The 22345-nt window shown below is 47.2% G+C and overlaps 1 protein-coding gene across 1 annotated transcript in view; it reads left to right on the plus strand.

Annotated features, from left to right (window-relative positions):
- Positions 1 to 270: 270 nt before the first annotated feature.
- LOC147440511 (histone-lysine N-methyltransferase SUVR3-like) overlaps positions 271 to 22345 on the plus strand; it is a 51330-nt gene continuing 29255 nt past the window's right edge. Inside the window, exon 1 of the mRNA XM_086530225.1 lies at positions 271 to 1073. Within this exon, the coding sequence (XP_086386351.1) occupies positions 329 to 1073 (745 nt within the window). The 5' untranslated portion in view covers positions 271 to 328. The remainder of the gene's footprint in view (positions 1074 to 22345) is intronic.

Genomic DNA, 22345 nt, shown 5'->3' on the forward strand with positions numbered 1-22345 from the left:
CCAACAGACTGCTCGATGCCGGTCTCACTGTGTGACTGTTCCAGTCCACAAGCAGCTCTGTAGACACCCAATAGCGGGGTCTAGCCAGTTTCGGAGGTAGTTCAAGCATCTAGAGGGTGGTTGAACTACCCCCCACGTCGGAGGCAAAATTGCTCTGTACCTTTTTGCAGCGGTGCTTTGAGCTGTGTATGGGATCATTCCAAAATCCAGAAACGGTCGTTAACAATGCTTTGAGCTGGCCTATGAGAAGGCCCTCTAACCCTTGCACCACCCACATAGGGTAATTGTACGTAATTCAAACAGCTATTCCCCGCCAACAAAACATGCAATGGCCGATTCCCAAATACAGGGCAGGGTAATCGCAGTTCTTACCCAGGTGATGCCATGGCTGCATCTCAAGGACTTGGCTTCGCTTGGCCGCACCTGCCGCGCCTTGGCAGCCACCGCTGCTTCCCTCAATCTCCTGCGTGCCAACGACATAGCCCGTGGCCTCGAGCGCTTCCCCGTGCCCGTATTCAACACCGTGGACCACGTCCTTTACCCCCTTTTCTCCTACTCCCCTTTCTCAATCCTGCGTTCTTCCCCTCCCCTGCTTCCCTGGGGCTCTCTCTCTCGACCTCCACACAAAACACCTTCTAATGCCCGCCCACCAAGCCCCTCTGCAGATATTTGCCCCTGCGTTGCTTCCAATTCTGGTCAGATCTTGGAATCAAACTCTGCTACCAACCATTCCCAGCTGTGCATGGAAGCAGACTCTCCTCCTATTTCGAAGAGGCAGAGGGAAATGCCTCCTTTATGTGGACATTTACTTGAAGGGGAGCTTGCATATGACGGTGATTCTCGACTCCACTGCCTCAGCATGTCCAGCAAGAGCGATGAATGGGTTCCTTCCAACGAGTTTTTGTCCATCATCGAATGTGGCCCTGCATGTGGTTGCTCTCTAAGATGCAAATACAGGGTTACTCAACATGGTCTTAGTGTCAAGGTTGCTGTACACAAGGATCACCTTAAGGGTTGGAGTTTGCGAGCCATGAATTTCATTCCTAAGGGAGCCTTTGTATTTCAGTATGCAGGTTTGTGCTATTCACATCATCTCTCTGCTCGTTTGGGTCAATTTTCTTGTCGTTTCATGTGTTTATGTCACAAAATTTTTTGTACTTGATAATTACCAAGGCTTTGCCTATAAAAGAGGCTCTTCTTACAGGTCCAAATCTTTTGGAAGATATGACACAAAATAGCCTATAGCTGATCCCAGCTATCCCCTCGCTTACCAGCTCCGGCTCTACATGTGTCCTTGGCTCCCGTTTCAATCATAGTTTTGTGGCGCTTCCTCCATGCATAGTGGGCACTGCCATATTGGGCCTTAAACCTCTTTCAAGGCAGTGTTTATATATTCACGAACATTTGATAGCAGACGATCAAAATAGTAGAAAAGCATGTAGTGCTTAGATATTTAGAATGAAAGACAAAATTAAAGTCATGAAGCAAACCTGCTCACCAGAAGGTATCAAGATATGAATGGCATGCCAGATAAGATCCTATCAAGTCAAGTCCAAGAAACAGAAACTGTTCAAGGTCTTAGAGGTGAGGGAGAAAAAAAGCAGTACTGAAAGGGGTGCCTGACTTAGGGGCCAAGGCTTTTGGGAGTGGGACTCCGCCACTTTATGTCTCCTATCTACTGTGTTATGTTCTCTCTTTCAAGATCATTTGTTTCCTGTCTTGGCTTAGCTTGGTGATTGTTGCAATGATTCTGTCGCCTAGCCAATGGTATGCCGGTTACAATGGTACTAGAGCTCAGATTATGTTCTTCTCACAGCAATCCAATCTACAACCGTAGCAATTGATTGAGAAGCAACACCTTATCTTTGAGGAAAAGATGAAGAAGAGGAGAAGCAGTAAGAGGTCAGAGAGATTGTGGCAACAGGATAAGGTCTACTTCCTGGGAAAGTCAGTAGGGAAAAAACAATAAGCAGAGGACTGAAGAGTAAAGAAAGCCAAGTCACAAATTGATTTGGTGTCTCGGAAGATCTGATAAAAGGGATGGTAGAATCTCTTGAAAAGTAGGATTTAGATTCAAAGAGGGATTGGTAGAATCTCTTGGTTTGTGCAAGTAGGGATGTTGCAATTGGCAACGATTTGAAAATAAAGGTACAAATTAGATATTGTGTGCAATGAATTCAAGAAGAATTAGTTGGTGACCTGCTTGATAGATTTCGAAAAGGGATTTGTAGAATCATTGAAAAGTTGCAGGGTTGCAAGAGCATTTCGAAAAGATTCATAGAGGGATTTGTTAGACTTCTATCGATGGTACTTGTGGAGTTTTTGGAAGTTTGGATTGGACGAGGACGACTTGGTAGATAGTCCTCGGAGAAGAAAGATCTTGTCTTGACATCTTCAGATGTGAGGAGCTTGTTTGTGTAGAGCTCTCAAGTTTTCAACAGTCTAGTCTGGTGTAGTGCTCAGTGCATGAAGAGAGACGCTCCATATAAACTATAGCTATTGATGACATGCCCACATGGCATGGTGTTCAGGTGGTGGAACTCCAGCATGTGCGACTCCCACAGCCTTCCACGTAGTGCCTTGCGGACACTGATGGTGGTTGCGCGTACTTGGTTTCCATTGGTGATAGGATTGCCTAACTTGATGCCTTGTGGTATTCTGTAGAGAGATATGCTTAAGTAGTCGTGGATTGGACTTGCAGATTCCTTCTTAACTTGCTGGAGGTGTCACAAATTCTGATGTGTCAAGTCATTGAAGATCTGAGTCAACCTGCAGATCTTGACCGAGGGGTCTAAACCCTAAGAGAAGAAGCAATAGAAGAAGTGTGAACTAACTTATTGGGTTTCTGTTTAATGGGGCCCATAATAAAATAAAGTAGGACCCACTCTCATAAAAACTGCCCAGCAAATGAAGCTGATGACGTGGTAGGACTATACTGTCATCCCACGGATTGCGTTGTCATGTTGACGTGGCTATGTACAGACGTCCGTGAAATGCACTGACTGTTGACATGGCAGATTGTACGGATTTCCAGATTTACGCTGCAGCTTTTGGACCATGTAATGTGCAGCCGGAGTGAATGGTGGTGTATGGCTCAGGATGAGTGATCAGTGAGTCAAGGGTTCTTTTACTTAGCGGAAGGGAGAGCCTTTCGTACTTGGAGAGAGAATGTGCAATGACCAAAACAAGAGTGGAAAACTATGAGTGGCGAGTGCATGAGAGTGCTAGAGAGAGAAGAGAAGAGAGAGAAGAGAGTGCATGAGAGTGCGAGAGAGAGAGAAGAGATGACACTAGATGGGGTCCCGAACCCCCTCCAAGGCCTTCCTCTCTATTGCTAGAGAGGTATTTCCTTTAGATTGTACAAAGGTCTGGTACAATGCTTCTAGATGCTGTGGTAGTTGACGACGACGACGACGATGGGCTGAAATTTGTGAGAATCAGAATCTGCTAATGGGAGTCTGCTACTGTTGCAAGGCAAAGGCTGATTTGCTACCGCCAAGGCCTGCAAGCCTCAAGGGCTGAAAACTAGAGATCGCGGGCTGATCTCTGGCTGATCTTGAAGACACTAACTGATGGGGCTGAATCTGGAGAACGCTGGCTGATGTAGGCTGATCTGGAAACGTTGGCTAATTGGAGGATCATTGTGGAGAGGATCTGCTATAGGTGCTGCGGGTTTTGCCGCTGGCGAGGGCTAAGGGCTGATCTTGAAAACGCTGATGCACAAGGCAAAAACGCTGGTCTTGTTTGTTGAGAAAACGCCAGAGATTGCAAGTCATGCGAGTTCTGCAGGTGCTACGTGGTTCTGTCTTCAACTCTGGGTGATCTCGTCTTCTAGCATCCCCCTGTCATCCTTATATAGGTTCAAGAAGGTGGGTCGAGTAGCTTGGCTGGGATCTCCATGATTTGGGAAATACTAATAAGTCACTTATCATAGTAAGAGGTGGCTTCCACGCGCGGTCAGAACTGGTTCACATGAGGTGGAACTGCTCATGTTGGGTACCGGATCATGATGCTAATGTTATGGGTTGTGCAATCAGAGGGTATGCAACTACTCTAGGTGCGTGGGCATGCACGGCCTGCGTACAGGCTCACAAGGGTGCCAAAACACTTTCTAGGCTACCTAAACCGTGGAAGTAGGTACAACTTGTCCACATGCACATAGGGTTAGATGTGCACGTGACAGACCAGAAGCTTTTGGGGCTCACACTTTTCATGTATACTCTTTTTCATGGGCCTACCCGGCCTAGGGCCTGTAAATATAGTCCATGGGCTCATTCTCTGGCACGTCTCCGCGTGGAGGTGGAGTACTGGTTTGTACAGAGTTGAAGCAATATAAAGTAATACCGAAAGTGGGGTGCCAGGGTTTGGGGCTAGTTCTCTCTTGGGCTGTGGAACTCCACTACTCCTTGTCTCGTGTGTCGTGCATCTCTTTCAGTTCAGTTGTCATTTGAAGTGCTTAAAGTTGTTCAGTTTGTTCTTTTCTGTTGGCACGTGGTGCCCGTCGCGTTATAGGATGCCCTAGATCCTTGGTCTTGTTGTGTACTCACGATCTCAGAGTGGGGGTTAAGAATTTTGAAGGTCATTTCTTGGGTTTTTGTCACGTGACACATCCCAACCCTATGTGTCCGTGGACAAGCTACACCATAGCAGGGCTCCCGTCAGTTCAGTCATTTTAGATTAGCAGTGATCTGGCACTTTTGTGAGTCTATTCGTAGACCGTGCATGCCCAGTCACTTAGCATAGATGCATATCCTCCGATTGCATCGGAATTCCCATCAGAATCCATTAGCATCAGTTAGGGGAATTTTCCAGTGCATTTAGCCTATTTTCCTATTTTTGGTTATTTTCACTTATTATTTTTAAGTGACTTTCCAACAAAAGTAGGTAGGGCAATTTTGCTAAGTTAACATATAAGCAAACCCAAGTTAGCACTTTCTGGCAGAAGAGGCAGCAGGAGCTTCCCACTCAACAGGCAACTTCTCAGCAGTACCCCCCTCAGCATCAGATCCATCGCCATACCTCCCTCATCCCTGGCGTTTCCATCTCCAGTAGCTATCTCCATCATCCCCCAGTGCTTGGCGTTTTCCCCTTTACCAGCAGCAGCAGTAGGCTCTACTAACGCTAGCTAACCCTTGCAATCCTCAACGATTTCAGCCCCAAGGCCCAGCGTTTTTGGTTCTCTGACCTAGATCTGCCTTGCGTTTTTGGCAAGAGATAGGTTCAGCCAGCGTTTTTGTTTTCAGCCCTAAACTGCATTAGACCACAACATTTTCAGCCTTATGCACAGTAGCAGAACCACCCCAAGACGGTTGCAGATGATCCCCCATTTTCAGCCATAAAAACGCAGCCAAAACAGTCATTTTCAACCACCGAAACAGTCCCTAAATTCAGCGATTAGAAGATCTCAGATTTTAGCCATCAAGTCGTTGTCGTCACCACCGTCGTCGTCATCGGCATAGTCCCATTGCATCAGTCCATTGCATTCGCATTGTACACATTTGTGCAATCAAAGTAGACCACTCTTGCCTACGAGAGTGGGGCCTTCGGAGGAGGGTTTTACAACCTCTCGGTGTCGTATCTCTTCTCTCTCCTTCTCTCAGTCTCATTCACTTGCACGCACAATCCACTCACTTTGTTCGTGATCATAGCACTCTCCATAAGACGGAAAGCTCTCTCTTTAGCTAAGAACTAAAAGGAACCTTGAGCAATAAAGATCACTAATCTTGAGAAAATACAACATTCATTCCGCTGCACCTTACAGTTTTCTTGTACGGATCTTGTGAGTGTGGCTATTGTGAGGCTTTTCTAGAGTCTAGGCATGATAGGGGATTTTTCTTAGATTTTGTCTAGTGTACCACTTGTGGCCTTTTTGTTGGGCGCCCTATTTAGATGTTTTTGACCCTTCATATTCTCATTTATATGACACTGGTTATTGAGATGTAGGTCGGGCATTTTATTTTACTTCCCTATATAGGGAGGTGGAGGTCAGCCCATTTTGGCATTGTAGTGTGTACAGCCTTGTTTTTTCTTGTGATAACAGAGTTGCGCCTTGTCCTTGTCCTTGTCCATACTCTCTCTTTCTCTATCTCTCTCTCAAATGCTCCATCGTCTCTCTCTTGTATTTTCCCTCTTTTGTACTCTCCCCTCCCCCCCTGTCACACATTGCTGACGTGTCAAGCCACTGAAGAATCCTAAGTAGAAGAAGCCGAAGCAGCAAAAGAAGTTTTACCGACTTACAAAGTCTTGCCGAGTGGCCAACTTTTAAAGAAGAGTTCCCACCAACTTATGGGACCTCGTCTTATGGGGCCCAAGTGACATAAAGGCATTAAAATAAAGCAAGCCCACACACACACACGCGAAGAACTGATGATGTAGCAGCTATACGGATTCTTGGAATTTGCGCTGACATGATGATGTGGCAGTTGTATGGATTTCCGCAATTCGTGCTGACATGATGGTGTGGCAAGTGTACCGATTTCCATGATTTACACTGGCTGATTTTCAGTGCTAGCTTTTGGGCCAGACGCTTTTGAGTTTCAAGCTTTTCATGTAACTGCTTTTTAAGGCCAAGGGCCTTTTAATATATGCAGAGGGCTCATTCTTTGGCACTCTTCTGAGTGAACGTGCCAAGTGTGAGTACCGACAATGTACTGAGTTCAAGCAATATAAAGAAATATTGAAAGGGGCTCCAAGGTTTGGGGCCATTGCTCTCTTGGGGTGGAATTCCACCACGTCTCGTCTCGTGTCGTCTATCTCTTTGAGTTCAATCGTTATTTGAAGTGCTTAAAGTTGTTCAGTCTGTTATTTTTCGTTGGCACGTGGTGCCCGTCTCGTGACAGTGGTATCATAGCTTCAGGTGTGTGCTTTTCTCAAAGCATATTGGTCCTACCAAAGAGCAGACAATGCACTTTGGCACTTCCAAAGTTTATTGGAAATTCTAATAAAGAAAGAATCTTCGTGTCCCGACCCCGGACTTAATAGCCACTCCCACCCTTACTTTTTTTTTTCCGAGAAAAAGATCCTTCTATTAGTTAATGAAACTGCCCTTAGGGCTACAACCACCTCTACAAGAGTCTCCTCATGATAGGGAGACTCTCCCAATGAAAAAACAGCATAGGTACAATGAGGCTAAATCAAGAGATGGGAGGAGGGAAAGGTAGTGCCATCTGAGCACACCTTGGACCATGGTGAAAAAAGGCCCAGGACGCCAGAGTCGAAGGAAAGCCTCTCTGCGTTCCCGCATGCGGTCGGAGCTGCCCTGGAGTCTCTCGAACTGTCCTCTGAGAGTATGAATCAGCTCTAGCCAAAGATCCCGAACAGTCTCTGCTGGTGGTACAGGGCGAGCCTCGAAGATGCGGAAGTAGCGGGCCCGCCATATGAACCAGAGTGTCAGGCCACTGATGAGCTCCCAACACTCCTCTCTCTCACGGCACCACTGCTGTGGAGTAAGCTGTGTAGCAGGCTGGAGTGTAGGTTGACCCCCCTACATCACTATCATCGTGCTAGTGGAGGATAGCTCAAACTGAAGTGCCGGGTCCATGAGAGTGGACGAGGCAGCTGCCTCCCAAGTGTACTGCGGAGCTGTGGAAAGAGCTGGCATCAGCCGACGAACACAAAGCCACATCTGATGTGCCAAAGGACACAGTGATACTGACTCTCCACAAGATGGTCACAAGCTGCACATGCGGTCGAGAGACCACTATGTACAAGCCAACTCCCAACTGTTGTAGCTCGGTGTGCAACCAGCCACTGGAACAAAGTGACTCGCCTCGGCTGTTTGGAGTCCCACAACCTCTCCCAAAAAGTTGCCAAGAACTCAGCTGTGAGACCCTCCTCCTGCCAATGAGGTGCTACAGTAGGACGAGCCTCTCTCTGCGTTGTCCGTATGTGACGTCCTGTCACAAGGCGGGCACCACGTGCCAATAGAAAAGAATAGACTGAACAGACTTTTAACACTTCAATAACAACTGAATTGAGAGAGAGACCACACGCGACACGGAGTGGCAGAATTCGACTCCAAAGAGTATTGGCCCCAAACCTTGGTGCCCCTTTCGATGTTTCTTTATATTGCATCATCAAAGTACAAGCCGGTACTCCAAACTCTGCCTCTTCTCCGGGAAGCATGCCAGAGAATGAGCCCTAGCCTCATATTTAAAGGCCCTTGGCCTGAAAAGCAGTTATAGTAAAAGCCTTTAAAACTCAAAAGCTTTTGGTCCAAAAGCAAAGACAAAAAGCTACCAGCGTAAATCACGGAAATCCGTACAGCTTGCCACGTCATCAGGCAGTGCAAAACGCGAAAATCTGCCCTTAGGGTTAGGGTTAGGGTTTTTGGCAGCAGAATTAGGGTTTGCAGGTTTTAGGGTTAGGGTTTCCAAAGTTAGGGTTTGCAGGTTTTAGGGTTAGGGTTTCCAAAATTAGGGTTTTGGGCAAAAATTAGGGTTAGGGTTTTTGCTCTCGGGCAACCACGTCATTAGTTTGTTACATCTCTTGTTACTTGTTCTTCTTAGGGTTTAGGCCCCTCGGCCGGTAGCTCCATTCTTCAGTAGGTCGACACGTCAGCAGTTTGTTACATCTCCCCTTCTTGAAAGAGAGTAATCGTCCTCGATTACAGCATATCTACAAAACAACTCAAGTCAGCTCAAAAATTTTTGAGGGGACATTCCAAGGGACAATAAGTTTGCTCTTTTTATTAAGGAGTTAGCTTCTCCTTTCTGCTCTTTTGATCAAGGAGTTAGCTTCTCCTTTCGGCTGTTTTGATCACGGAGTTAGCTTCTCCTTTCGGCTATTTTGATCAAGGAGTTAGCTTCTTCTTTCGTCCAGATCGGAACTCTTGATATTCCGGCGTAGTAAAATTAGCCATCACACCCAGACCGTACTGATCTTCCACGGGTGTCTTGATGCACTAAAATTACATACCCGGGCAATCTCATCCAATTAGGAATTTTCAATAGTTGGCACATCACAATGCAACACAAATGCTTACATATACATGTTACAAGACATAGAAACATAAAGCCGTTGATGAACACTCCCCCCGCAAATAACCATCTAGGTCCGGGCCATGAGTTGTTCAACGACTCCCTCATCACTCCTCCCGCAAATAGCCTAAAAAGGTTCGGGCGATGAATGCCCCCAGACCGCAGCTTGCGTCGTTTGGAGGTGCTGAGAGTAACCATTGCTCAGACTTCTCAATACTCCTCTCGCATAACCATCCAGGTCCGGGCCATGAGTAACAACAACAATACTCCCCCCGTAAATAACCACAAGGGTCCGAGCCATGAGTAAAAACAACACTTTTCAATCATTCAATACTCCCTCCGCAAATAACCACAAGGGTCCGGGCCATGAGTATGAACAAGCATTCTCAAACATTATTTCTCATTTCTCCACCCGGGAGTAAAATCACCAATCATTGAAACCAATATCAAACCAGAGTCAAACAATTCAAATCGGCACCAAAACAGGTTCAAAACAGATACCATCCATTTCAAACAAATTCCAAACAGGATTACCAAACAAGTTCAAACAGAACTCAAACTTAAAAAGCAATCTCGACATCAGTCGAGCTCGAAAAGTCGATTGACTTTCCATCCTGAAACCTGCACCAAAAATTAGGGTTAGGTTCATTCCATAAGGTCGTAGTCGAGCACAACATGGTCCATCAGCTCTTGGACAGATAGTGTTTCTTTGGCGGCAAAGATAGTCCCAATATAGCAATCGTACCGAACTTCCAAGGTTATCAACTCGAGAAGAGACATCATTGAGAGATGTCGAGAAATTTTCTGCTAGGGTTTCCATGGCAAGCGTTTCAGGATACCCCACTCTGCCAGAAGTTGCACTCCGAAGGAAGATGTCAGAAACCATATAACTTCGGGCAAAAATTTTCTTGAAAGCTTGCCAAGTACTTGGAGTATGCTGCTTGGTAGCTGTAGACATCAACATCTGCAGGGCACTGCTTTTGAGAAAAAAACAATGACTTGAAACAAATCTGGATCCTTCTCTTGCAAGTGATCTTGATTGGCTTATGCCTTGTAAGACACTGCAGTGAAGACGGGAGCGCGCCCGATGCGCGATGAAGTAAGGGTGGGAGTGGCTAATAAGTCCGATAATTGGAACCTCCGTCTGCTCTTTATAGGACCGGTATGCTTTCAGAAAAGCACACGCCTGATGCTTTGATACCACTATCACAAGGCGAGCACCACGTGCTAATACAAAAGAACAGACTGAACAGACTTTTAACACTTCAATAACAACTGAACTGAAAGAGAGAGACCACACGTGACACGGAGTGGCGGAATTCCACCTCAAAGAGTATTGGCCCCAAACCTTGGCGCCCCTTTTGGTGTTTCTTTATATTGCAATCAAAGTACAAGCCGGTACTCCAGACTTTGCACCTTCTCCAGGAAGCATGCCAGAGAATGAGCCCTAGCCTCATATTTAAAGGCCCTTGGCTTGAAAAGCAATTACAGTAAAAGCCTTTAAAACTCAAAAGCTTCTGGTCCAAAAGCAAAGCCAAAATGTTGCCAACGTAAATCACGGAAATCTGTACAGCCTACGACGTCATCAGCCAGCGCAAAACACGGAAATTTGCCCTTAGGGTTAGGGTTAGGGTTTTTGCAGTTTTAGGGTTTTGGCAGTAGAATTAGGGTTTGCAAGGTTTTAGGGTTAGGGTTTCCAAAATTAGGGTTTCAGCAGTTAGGGTTTTTGGGAGAAATTAGGGTTAGGGTTTCTGCTTTCGGGCAACCTCGTCATCAGTTTGTTACATCTCCTGTTACTTGTTCTTCTTAGGGTTTAGGCCCCTCGGCCAGTAGCTCCGTTCTTCAGTAGGTAGACACGTCAGCAGTTTGTTACACGTCCCAGTCGAACAGTGTACTAAAAGAAAGGAACACGTGGATGGTCTGTTGAGGAGAAAGGGTCCCTCCAAAGCCACTCTCTAGGATCCCACTTTACTCGTGCCAGTGGACAGCTCTCCCAAGCCCACAGTCTCTAGTGACCAGTCTCAAGAGCTGTTGGGTCGGGATCTATGACACAAGTCCTTCCACAGATGCCCACCACTCGGATCCTTTGAAAACAACACTTTGCCACCTGTGGGGCCTCTACTGTAACTCGGTGTAAGCGTCCCTCACCCTGTAGCTCGAAAAACAGGGAGGGTATAGTCTCTGAGCAAGCCCGAACTGAGATGAGAACCTCCAGTCGCGTGAAGGCCCCCATCCATCTGGGTGTTGCTGACTCGAGAGGTGTGAGCCACTCAGCTGGTACTGCCTCTGAGATGTCTTGACACATGCTTTGCACCCCTCTCATGCCCTGTAGCTGAATGCCTTGAAGCTCCTCTGACAAGCCTGAAAATTGTAGCCAGTCACCTAAAGTGCATGCTGGACCCTCTGCCATGGGACCCTAGGAAACATGAGGCCGATTACCAACCAAGTGGCCTCTCTAAGTGCTAACCATGGGGTTCCAAACAAGGAGCCGTCTCAGGTGCTCCTCCGTGCAAGTAGGCTGGCGCTGCTCCAGGCCTCTCCGCAGTTGCTCCCAAGTTCGGAGCACTCACAGCAACGCGGTCCTCCAATCTCTTGCTCAAGCCAACTCTGCGCATCTCTGTGAAAATCCATCTAGTCAAGGGTCGCCAGGGGCCTCCAGCCTGAGGTACCCTAGCACTAAGCCACTAAGCAAGAACTCCTTTTAGGGCTCCTCTCTTGGAAGAAGTCCTTTGACGATAAACTTCCCAAGAAGGGCTTTGCTGTGCTGTGCTGGGTCTATGATTCCCAATCCTCCTTGAGAACAAGGAAGAATGATGACATGCCATGCCAGTTTGGCCCGGGCTATCTGAGTGTCACGCCCTGACCAAAGGAAGTTCTTGATCAGCCTCTCTACTTGGCCGATACAAGAACTCAAAAAGATCGAACAAGAAGTGATGTACCACATAGTAGCCAACAACATCTGGTTGGCCCCTACAACTCTACCTGCCAGAGAAAGTCGTGCGGAGCTCCAATGTAACAACTTCCTCCTGATGGACAGGAGGAGGGGAGCAATGTGCTGCTCGGGAGACAAGTCCAAACCAACTTGACAGCCCAAGTATCGAATTGCAGTCCCTGGGGGAATCCACTTGAAACCCTCACTTGGCATCCAATCAAGCGTAGGAGCACTACCAACCGACAAAGCCACTGTCTTTCTCCAGTTGATCAGTGCGTCTGATGCACAACAAAAAGTCTCAAGAGCCTGCTCACACGTGTGAAGGTTGGCCTCCAGGCCATCCATCTCCCTGAATTGGGAGCGCTAAGCCACGTAAACCAACCTGCTCTGAAACCAAAAACCTGCTCATTGCCTCAATATAGAATAGAAAGAGGAAGGGGGCAAGAGGGCAGCCCTATCTGACCGAACGTGTGAGCATGAAACGATCACCTCTAACTTCTGACAAAAGTACCTGATTGTGTGCCCGTCTGTACAGAGTTGACACACCTATGATCCAAGCATCTGAGAAGCCCATCCTGCGTAGAGTGCCCTCCAAAAAGTCCCAATCAACTCTGTGAGGATTCTAGGTACTAATCCTTTATTAAGTACTAAACTCATGATTAAGACTTAAGAAACTGAACTGAACTCAAAGAAAGACTTAGAAGACTCTGTGTTTGATTGATTGATGACTTCTTAAAAATTGAGTACAATAGGCTCCTTATATAGGAGACGAAGAGACATAAATGAAAAGACACATCTCTTGGTGAAGAGACACGACTGGAGCGGGAGGAGGTGAGGGAGGGAGCAGGGGGCGAGGGGGATTGGCAAGGTAGGAGGGCGAGATGGAGAGACAGAGGGAGAAGGAGAAGGGGAGGGGGGGGGGGGAAGAGGAGGGGAACTGGGGGGGAGGAGGGGTTGTCGAGGGTGAGGCTGGAGCAGGGACTTCGTCTTGCTGAAGAGGGTCGAATCGGTTTCCCGTGGGAATCCATTGTTGCTAGGCAAGAGCTTGAGGACCACTATGAGTGCCAGGCTGGCGCGGTGGTCCCTGCCGACGTCGACCCGAACCTGCTGCCAATCCTCCTTCGCTTGAGCCCCAGGCTCGGAGGGTGGCTCTGCCAGCGTGCTCTGTGACTCTGCCTGATGCTGCTGGCCAGTCCTTGAGGGCTGGGCCTGGGCGTGTGGTGTAGGTCGGGGTCTCCTCCGTGGACAGGTCTTCGCAAGATGGCCCATCTGTTGACAAATGAAACACTGATTCGGGAGGCCCGAATAGTCCACGTTCTGTCGAAACCAGCCCCCACTCACCCGAGGAAGTAGGATGACCTTCCGGAGAGTGGGTGTCCCTAACCAGAACACGTATTGAAGGAATGTCGATCGCCTTGGCAGCTACTGAGGCTGCCGTGCGAGGTGTCTCCAAGATAGTCCCAATCTCTGAGCCTATCTTGGACAAGTGGTAGGTACTCCTTCCTCAAACCAGGAAAGCAGACGGAGATGGGAAGGTTTGCCTCCTCTACCAAAACATCTGAAGCTGGGTCAAAACCATGTCTCCACTGTCGAAAGTGGGCTCGAATTGCTCGGATGGTCAAGGGGCTCATGGCGATGACCTTGGACGCCATCTCGGAGGTCTCAAACTCTATCTGATAGTAGCCGCGTCCGAGGAACTGAACATCCAAGATCTTGCCCACCTCTGCGAGAAGGTAGGCTTGGAGAAGATCACGCAACTCTCCTCTGTTGGGTCTGGTGTCGAGAATCTTGTAGATGACGGAAGTCGCCTGCATGCGTTCCACCTCTGCGGCTAGGCTCGCTTGCTCTATTGGTGAGAGCAAGCCAAATGGTGGGCTCAGTAGGGTCGGATGAGAGGACTTCATTGGAGTCCCTCTGTAGCAGAGCTTGAGCCTCTATCTGTGTCTGCTGCTGTGAAGAAAAGACGGAGAAGCGTCGACGAATGAGGAATCTCTTGCTGGACTTAGCATGTCGAGGGTGTAGGCGAGGCCCGTCAAGTGGGAATGGAGAGGCGACGGGCTAAAGGCAGTGTGTAGGCGGGCAGGGCAGTGGGTAGGCTTGTCGCACACAAAGGAAAGTTGCATACTGGCTTGCACACCTTTTTCTGAAGAGCTTAACTGGTGGCGACTACCCTAGGGGCAGGCAACGGGCAGGGCGCGCAAGGAGCGGGAGGGGGCGATGGCGAGCAAGGGGTAGGGGGGAGACAGCAGCAGCGAGCACGCTAAGTTGAGTGGTTGCCTGATTTGGCTATGCTCCCACAAAGCGCTTTTCTCTTACAGAGACACTTGCCTTCCTTTGCCCCTACTCCCTCGTGCGATGGGAGAACACCTGTGTAACTTCTACAGAGGTAATCCATATGATGACAACAGAGCCTATGAGTAGCAAACTTGCATTGTACTTCCAGCCCATCGAAGCGCTCCGAGAGTATTCTAAGATTGTGCAATGAAATTGTGACAGAATATTTATGAACCCACAAGTCAATCTGGCTCACCCATCTGGAAAAAATGGTGAAGGTGATTTCTGTGAATGTTGAAACAAATCAGTCTCACCGCTCTCCAAAACAAAGGAGGCATTTTGATGTGTATTTCCTCTGCAAATTAGGCTTTCACGAGTGGATGCATGTGGAGCAAATGCAGTAGTTGGCAGACAAGCAATCATCGTTAGAAATCGGACGCCATTAAAGCTGTGAACTCACAAGCTTTGTATTCACTCCCACCCTTACTTCATTGCACATCGGGCGGGCTCTCGTCTTCATCGCTCTGTCTTACAGGGCATAAGCCATAAGGATCACTCTCGCAAAGAAGGATCAATGATTTTCTTTTTTCAAGCCGTTGTTTTTCTCAGAGGCAATGCCATGCAGTTGTAAGGTGCAGCGGAAGTAAATGTTGAACTTTGCTCAAGATGAGTGCTCCGAACTGTGCTCAAGGGTTCCTTTTACTTATGGAAGGGAGAGCCTTCCGTTCCTTTAGTGAGAGAGTGCAATGGACACAAACAAAGTGGCGAACACTGTGAATGAAGGTGCTGAGACTTAGAGATATAGAGAGAAGAATACGATGCCAGAATGTTGTCAAACCCTCCTCCGAAGGCCCCACTCTCTATGGCGAGAGCGATCTACTATTGATTGCACAAATATCTACAATGCTATGGACTTGCCGGCGATGTCGACAACGATGAGGAGAACGACGAGACGGGCTGAAAACTGAAAATGCTAAGGGCTGAAATCTGCAAATCTTGCATCTGTTGAATTTTGACTCTACAGCGATGACGACGGCGATGCGACGATGACATGCTGAAAACGCAGACGCTGAAATTTGCATTTTCCGGGCTGAATTTGCAAACTTGGGCTGATCTAATTGTGCGGCGAAGATCTGCTGCGGGAAGGTGAGATTTGCAAAGTTCAGGGCTGTTCTGCGGTGTCTTGATGCTGAAAATGCAAAACGCTAATGCGTGTGCTGGTCCTGTCGCGGCGAATCCACAAAATGCTAAGGGTTTTGCTGTCCAAAAACGCTAGGGCTGATCTGGAGTCTACTGCAAAAACGCTATGCTTTGCTGGGTCTTGTTGTCGCCAGGTTGATCTGCAAATGCAAACCGCTGGCTGATCTGCAATGCTGAAAACGCTGGCTCTTGGTTTTTGATCCTTGATGAAAAACACTAGGCTGGTCTTTGGTGTGTTGGCTGGAAAACGCTAGGTTGCTTGCCGGGGAGTCTTGCTGAGAAGATGCTCTCTTGGATACTTGGTCCGTGCTGCCTCTTCTGCCAGGAAAAGCTAGTGCTAGGGTTTCTTATATACATGCTTGTCAAAATTGCCCTACCCAGTTCCCAACAAAAGTCACTTAATAATAATAAGAGAAAAATGGCTAAAATAGGGAAAAAGGATCTGTGCATTGTAAAAATGCTCTTCATGGGTTTTGATGGTAATCTGATGATCATGCTGTGTGCAACCAGAGGATATGCATCTACTCTAAGTGTCTGGACAAGCACGGTCTGCGAACAGACTCACAAAAGTGCCAAAACACTTCCTAAGCTAACTGAACTGAACCCTTGTCATGAGTAGCTTGTCCACGTAGACATAGGGTTAGATGTGCACGTGACATCCCCTCCTTTTCAAAGTGAGGTACTGGTACCGAACTATATGGCATCGAGGGAGATCGTCAACAGCGTCTGGAATCCTGGAAAGGACTCTTTGCCGGCCCACTCTGATGCGTGGGTCATGCGATACTTGAACTTCATAAAGGTCTGCAACGCTTGCTTCTTTGGGCCGCGCCGAAAGCGACACAGTCTTTCGTGGCTCCTTCAATGCTTCAACTTCGTCCATAGTCATGCGTCTACCTTCGTCAAGAATCTCCGAGTATGAAAATTCCCGAAACCACTTTCAACACAAAAACATGAACATACCCATTCCATGTAAAGTGATTGGAAAAATTCTAGTCTTCTTTAAATACTGTGCATGCAATGTAGATGAACATAGAGACGGAGTGTCAAACCTTCATCAAACACACGCAAACAATGGAATCGAATCTTGACTTTCTGATCGAAATCAATCAACTGTGGCAAATCACAGTGGAAATGCCGTTGATTGATGCTCAATCCTTCTTGTGCTCTTTCGGATACTGTGTCATGCCAAGGAAGAGACATGGAATGTGAATTCCTTGGGTGCAAACATTTCATCTTTTCATGAGTAATCCGCATACATCCGTGCTTATTCATGAGTGAATCGTGTTCATCGTACCATATGACATGCCTATGAAAAGGGATCACATAAGGACAATGACTAAAATACAAGAAAGCATCACGAATAAAACACTCGAACAATGCGTGCTGACTAATCATTCGAACACAAAATACTTCCTGTGGGGGTTCTTTGGACCTCGACTCGAGAGCCAAGATCGGTTCTTCGTGATTGATCGAATCTGTAATGAGGTTAGCTTCACTAGACAAAGTATCAACTAAACCATCATCCTTGTGAACAATCACATCATTATCCTGCAAATCATCATGCTCGTAATCACATCTTGATCATGCAAATCATCATGCTCATCATTATCAAGCAAATCATGTGTGTTGTGCTTTGGAAAAGAAGAGACTGAGAGAGTCTCCTTCTCCAAGGCGACCCTTCTGTCTTCGGCCGCTACTCGTTGCGCTTCGCATGATTGCACATGCTCTAGCTCAATAGCTGCCTTTCTTTCGTCGGCCGCCAAGCGTGCTTGCTCGCGTTGACGCTCCAAGGCTGCCATTCTTTCTTCGACTGCCAAGCGTGCTTGCTAGCGCTCACGCTCTAGGGCTGCCATTCTTTCTTCGGCCGCCAAGCGCGCTTGCTCGCGCACACGCTCAAAGGCTAACTGTCTTTCTTCGCACTCACGATCCAATTCGGCTCTTCTTTCTTTGTGCTCGCGATCCATTTCGGCCCTTCTTTCTTTGTGCTCACAATCCATTTCTGCTTTTCTTTCTTTGTGTTTACCAGCTTATTTTGCCTTTCTTGCATCGCGTTCTAACTTCCTCTCCATGATCATCTTGTCGAAAGCCTCCATAGGAGTTGGTGCAATCCTTGGCGTAGATGAAGAGGGGGGGGTTTCAAAAAAACCTCCTGGTGAGGAAAATTCTTCTTTGCCACTTCCATGCTCATCACCTCCATGCGAAGTATCCATTTCGCTTCGGGTGATGACCATACAGTGAAGTCTTGGGTTCTTAAGTTCACGAGGAACTTGGGTTCTTGTGGTTCTTGGGTTCATGAGGTTCTTGAGGGTCTTGGGGTTCTTCTTTAGCTTGCAATCTGTGTTAGAGAAGGATCTTCTCTTACTCGAGTCTTCTCTTTCCCGCGGGCCTACCCCCGGGCGGCCTTGCGCTCACACCAAGGTTGCTTTTTTCCACTTCACGTCGATTGGCCGGCCGCTAAGTTCACGGTCCGCTCTCAATGAGTGAAAAGAGAACAAGGGGAGGCTGGACAAGCCCTTCTTTCTTGGGATTCTTGTCACTCTTCAAAAACACGATTAGGAATCAACACGCCCAAGTGGACTTGGGATACATGCGACCGCAAAAAGTATATATATATATATTTTTTTTTTGTGGTTCTTTCCTTGAGTGATACAGAACACTGCCAAAGCTCTGATACCAATGTAAAATGCAACGGAAGTGAATGTTGAACTTTGCTCAAGATGAGTGCTCCGAATTGTGCTCAAGGGTTCCTTTTACTTACGGAAGGGAGAGCCTTCCGTTTCTTTAGTGAGAGAGTGCAATGGACACAAACAAAGTGGTGAACACTGTGAATGAAGGTGCTGAGACTGAGAGATAGAGAAAGAAGAATACGACACCAGAATGTTGTCAAACCCTCCTCCGAAGGCCCCGCTCTCTATGGCAAGAGTGGTCTACCATTGATTGCACAAATCTCTACAATGCTATGGACTTGCCGACAATGTCGACGACGATGAGGACGAAGATGAGACGGGCTGAAAACTGAAAACGCTAAGGGCTGAAATCTGCAAATCTTGTATTTGCTGAATTTTTGACTCTATGTTGATGACGACGGCGATGACGACGATGCGACGACGACATGTTGAAAACGCAGATGCTGAAATCTACATTTTCTAGGCTGAATCTGCAAACTTGGGCTGATCTAACCGTGCGGCGAGGATCTACTGCGGGAATGTGAGATCTGCAAAGTTCGGGGCTGTTCTGCGGTGTCTTGATGCTGAAAATGCAAAACGCTAATGCATGTGCTGGTCCTGTCGCGGTGAATCTGCAAAACGCTAAGGGTTCTGCTGTCCAAAAAAGCTAGGGCTGATCTGGGGTCTACTGCAAAAACGCTATGCTTCTGCTAGGTCTTGGTGTCGCCAAGTTGATTTGCAAATGCAAAACGTTGGCTGATCTGCAATGCTAAAAACATTGGCTCTTGGTCTTTGGTCCTTGATGAAAAAGGCTAGGCTAGTCTTTAGTCTGTTGGTTGGAAAACGCTAGGTTGCCTACCGAGGAGTCTTGCTGAGAAGGTGCTCTGTTGGACACTTGGTCCCTGCTGCCTCTTCTGCCAGGAAATGCTAGCGCTAGGGTTTCTTATATACATGCTTGTCAAAATTGCCCTACCCAGTTCCCAACAAATTTTCACTTAATAATAATAAGTGAAAAATGGCTAAAATAGGGAAAAAGGATCTGTGCACTGTAAAAATGCTCTTGATGGGTTTTGATGGTAATCTGATGATCATGTTGTGTGCAACCAAAGGATATGCATCTACTCGAAGTGTCTGGACATGCACGGTTTGCGAACAGACTCACAAAAGTGCCAGAACACTTCCTAAGCTAACTGAACTGAACCCTTGTCATGAAGTAGCTCGTCCACGTACACATAGGGTTAGATGTGCACGTGACAATAGTGGTGGATGTGTATAGCTGCCAAGTTGCACACTCCAAGGACTTGGCAAGCTTTCAAGAAATTTTTTGCCCGAAGTCGTATGCCTTCAGATATCTTTCTTCGCAGTGCAGCTTCTGGCAGAGTGGGGTATCTCGAAATGCTTGCCACAAAACCCCTAGCAGAATACGAGTTGAAATTTTTGAAACCCTCGCAACAAGTGTCTCTTCTCGAGCTAATAACCTTGGAGGTCCAGTGAGATTGCTATATCTTGGAACTACCATCACCGCCACAGGGACACTTTCTATCCAAGAGCTGATGGACCATGCTACAATCGGCTATGACCTTATAGAAGGACCTAACCCTAATTTTTGGTGCAAGTTTCAGGATGGAAAGTCAATCGACTTTTCAAGCTTCACTGATGTCGAGATTGCTTTTTAAGTTTGAAACTGTTTGAGAACTTGTTTGGAGATCCTATTTGGAATTTGTTGGAAATACATGGTATCTGTTTTAAACCTGTCTTGGTGCCGATTTGAATTGTTTGACTATGGTTTTAAGATTGGTTTCAATGATTGGTGATTTACTCCCGAGTGGAGTATTGAAGAGAATTGATGTTGAGAATGCTTGTTCATACTCATGGCCCGGACCCTTGTGGTTATTTGGAGAGAGAGTATTGAATGTTTGAAAAGTGTTGTTTTTACTCTTGGCCCGGACCCTTGTGGATATTTATGGGGGAAGTATTTTTGTTGTTACTCATGGCCTGGACTTCGATGGTTATTTAGGGGGGAAGTATTAAGAAGTCTGAGCATTTGTCACCAGGAGGTGTATTTTTCCTGTTGCCTTCTGTAAATAAGTACTAGGTATTTTTATTTATTTTTATTTTTACTTGTTTTCCTCGGAACCCTTGAAAAGGTGCAAGTGGACATTGCATGGCCAATGTGAAACGGCTGCGGTCGAATAGGTTTCTCACAGCGGGAGTCTGGGTCGGTCAGTCTGGGACTGCTCGGCCAGTTAGCACTGAATTCTGATGAGTATGGAAGCTTGTGTGCGCCAAATGAAATCTGGGCCACTCGGAAAGTCACTTACAACTTTATAAGTCAGTGGGAACTAGAGAATTAACTCAAAAGGGGCAAACTGGACACATGGCGGCTCTTGGTGCAGTTTTCCACTTCCATCAGCAAGAGGGGGCGCCCAATTTGAGAGAGGAGGCTGATTTGACTCATAAGTGACCTACAGTGTGTGTGTGAGTAGTGGATGCAGGTCTACAGCTTTAATGGAAAGCTTGCCTTCTCCTCTGTCTCATGTAGCGTGATGATTTGCTCTCGTGCATCTCTCTCTCCCCTTTGGCACATATGGTAATGCCCCACTAGTTGGGCTACTCAGTTGAACATGTACAGTTCTGGTGGTTAATGCGCGTTTGCCAAGGCAAGAGCCTTCTGAACAGGAACCGGATTAGCTAATTGCTAATCCCCCACAGGTACGCACAGTTCCATCGCGAGAAATTGCGAGTTCGGAGAGTTTTCTCATGTGATAACTCGTCCAATTCACAGGGGAACTGTCCCATTGCGTGCGGGAGTCCTTGGGACACGCGTAGGCGTGTTCGCTCCGCTAAAAACGATCTGAAACAGCGAATTACAACCTGCTGTGTTTTTTTGCAGGTTTAGGGTTTCGCACCTAAACTGCAAGGGAACATCGGGGCAGCCTCGTGAGAGCCTTGGGATGCGTGTACAAGCTTTTGGGCACCCGGCAGTGAAAAACAGGGAATTATAGCCCGCTGAAATTCTGTGACAGCTCACTAGAAAGCTTCTAGATAGCGAGGGAATCCGTCCTAGACAGGTGCTTTTGACCTACAGGGGTTTTTGCGTCGTTATGTTGCCAAAATCAGGTCGAAAACCTGCGTTTTCAGCTCTCGCCAGGTTTGGACAGCTTTGTGAAAGCTTGTGCTAAGTGGTCGGATCGTCTACCTTAATTTGAATAAAAGAAGGGCGCCAGTCTTTGGGGCCTACAAGGTGTCGGTCTCGTGTGCGCAGTGAAATTCTAGTCGCTGGACGCAACTGTGTTCTCTTCCCTTCTCAGTGCTCTGTGTAAAGTTAATAGGTGATTGAAATAGTACCGCCCTCTACGTTGTACAGGCCGGTTTTATGGTTCTATCGACGGGATAGTCACTTTTTCTTCAAAAAGTGCAGCGTGGATTGTTGTGGGTGAAAGCAACACAGATCTTGTCGATATGGCAGAGAAGAGAGACCAAGTACCTGAAGAGGGATCTTCCTCACATGGCACAGAGAAAATTCCTTCAACTCTTAAAGAAGAGGACAACTTGTTTAGAACTCAACTGCGTTGCTGTATGGATATGTTTCAATAGTTGGCTAACAACCCAAGGATGCAGGAGTTCTCACAGGCTCCGACACAGGGTTTTCAGCCTCCTACATAGGGCATGACTGAGCCGTTGCAGGAAAAGGACATTTCCAATGCGTAGAGGACTCATGATGCTCGAGGGAAAGCCCATGTGGTTGAGCAACTAGCGGTGTCCAATGATCCAAAGCAGCTTGCTTTAGTTGGACAGGAACCGTTTGTGAATGGTCAAGGGAGTAATGAACACGCTATGCGTCAGACCCTTCCATTACCTAATACTTATCATGGTTATTTTGGAGGTGGTTCAGTGTTTCAAGCTATGGCTGGACCTTCCACAGGTTATATGCCAGGGAATGTGTTCGGCACAATGCAAACAGGCATGGGTAACCCTATGTACGCGAACATGGGTGTCCAACTAGGTTTTCAGGGTGCCTATGGCCTATTTCGAGTGCCTGGAACACAATTTGGTATGGTTGGTTTTTCGCAGCCCTACCTACCAAATGCAGATACCACAGGTAAAACAGTTGATGCGAGTGCTGGAATGAACAATCATGGAGCACCACTGTTACGGGCAACTGTTTATGATAATGTGGCTCCTTTGAGTTAGCTTAAGGATTACAAGGAAGGTGGGCAGGGAGTGAAGTTTGAAACTTTCAAAGGAACTGAGGATCAATTGAAGGCTTTGACCTTCATAGAGTAGTTCGATGC

Source organism: Adiantum capillus-veneris, chromosome 15 (assembly GCF_014529385.1).
Source record: "Adiantum capillus-veneris isolate H3 chromosome 15, ASM1452938v2, whole genome shotgun sequence".
In the NCBI taxonomy this organism is placed as follows: Eukaryota; Viridiplantae; Streptophyta; class Polypodiopsida; order Polypodiales; family Pteridaceae; genus Adiantum; species Adiantum capillus-veneris.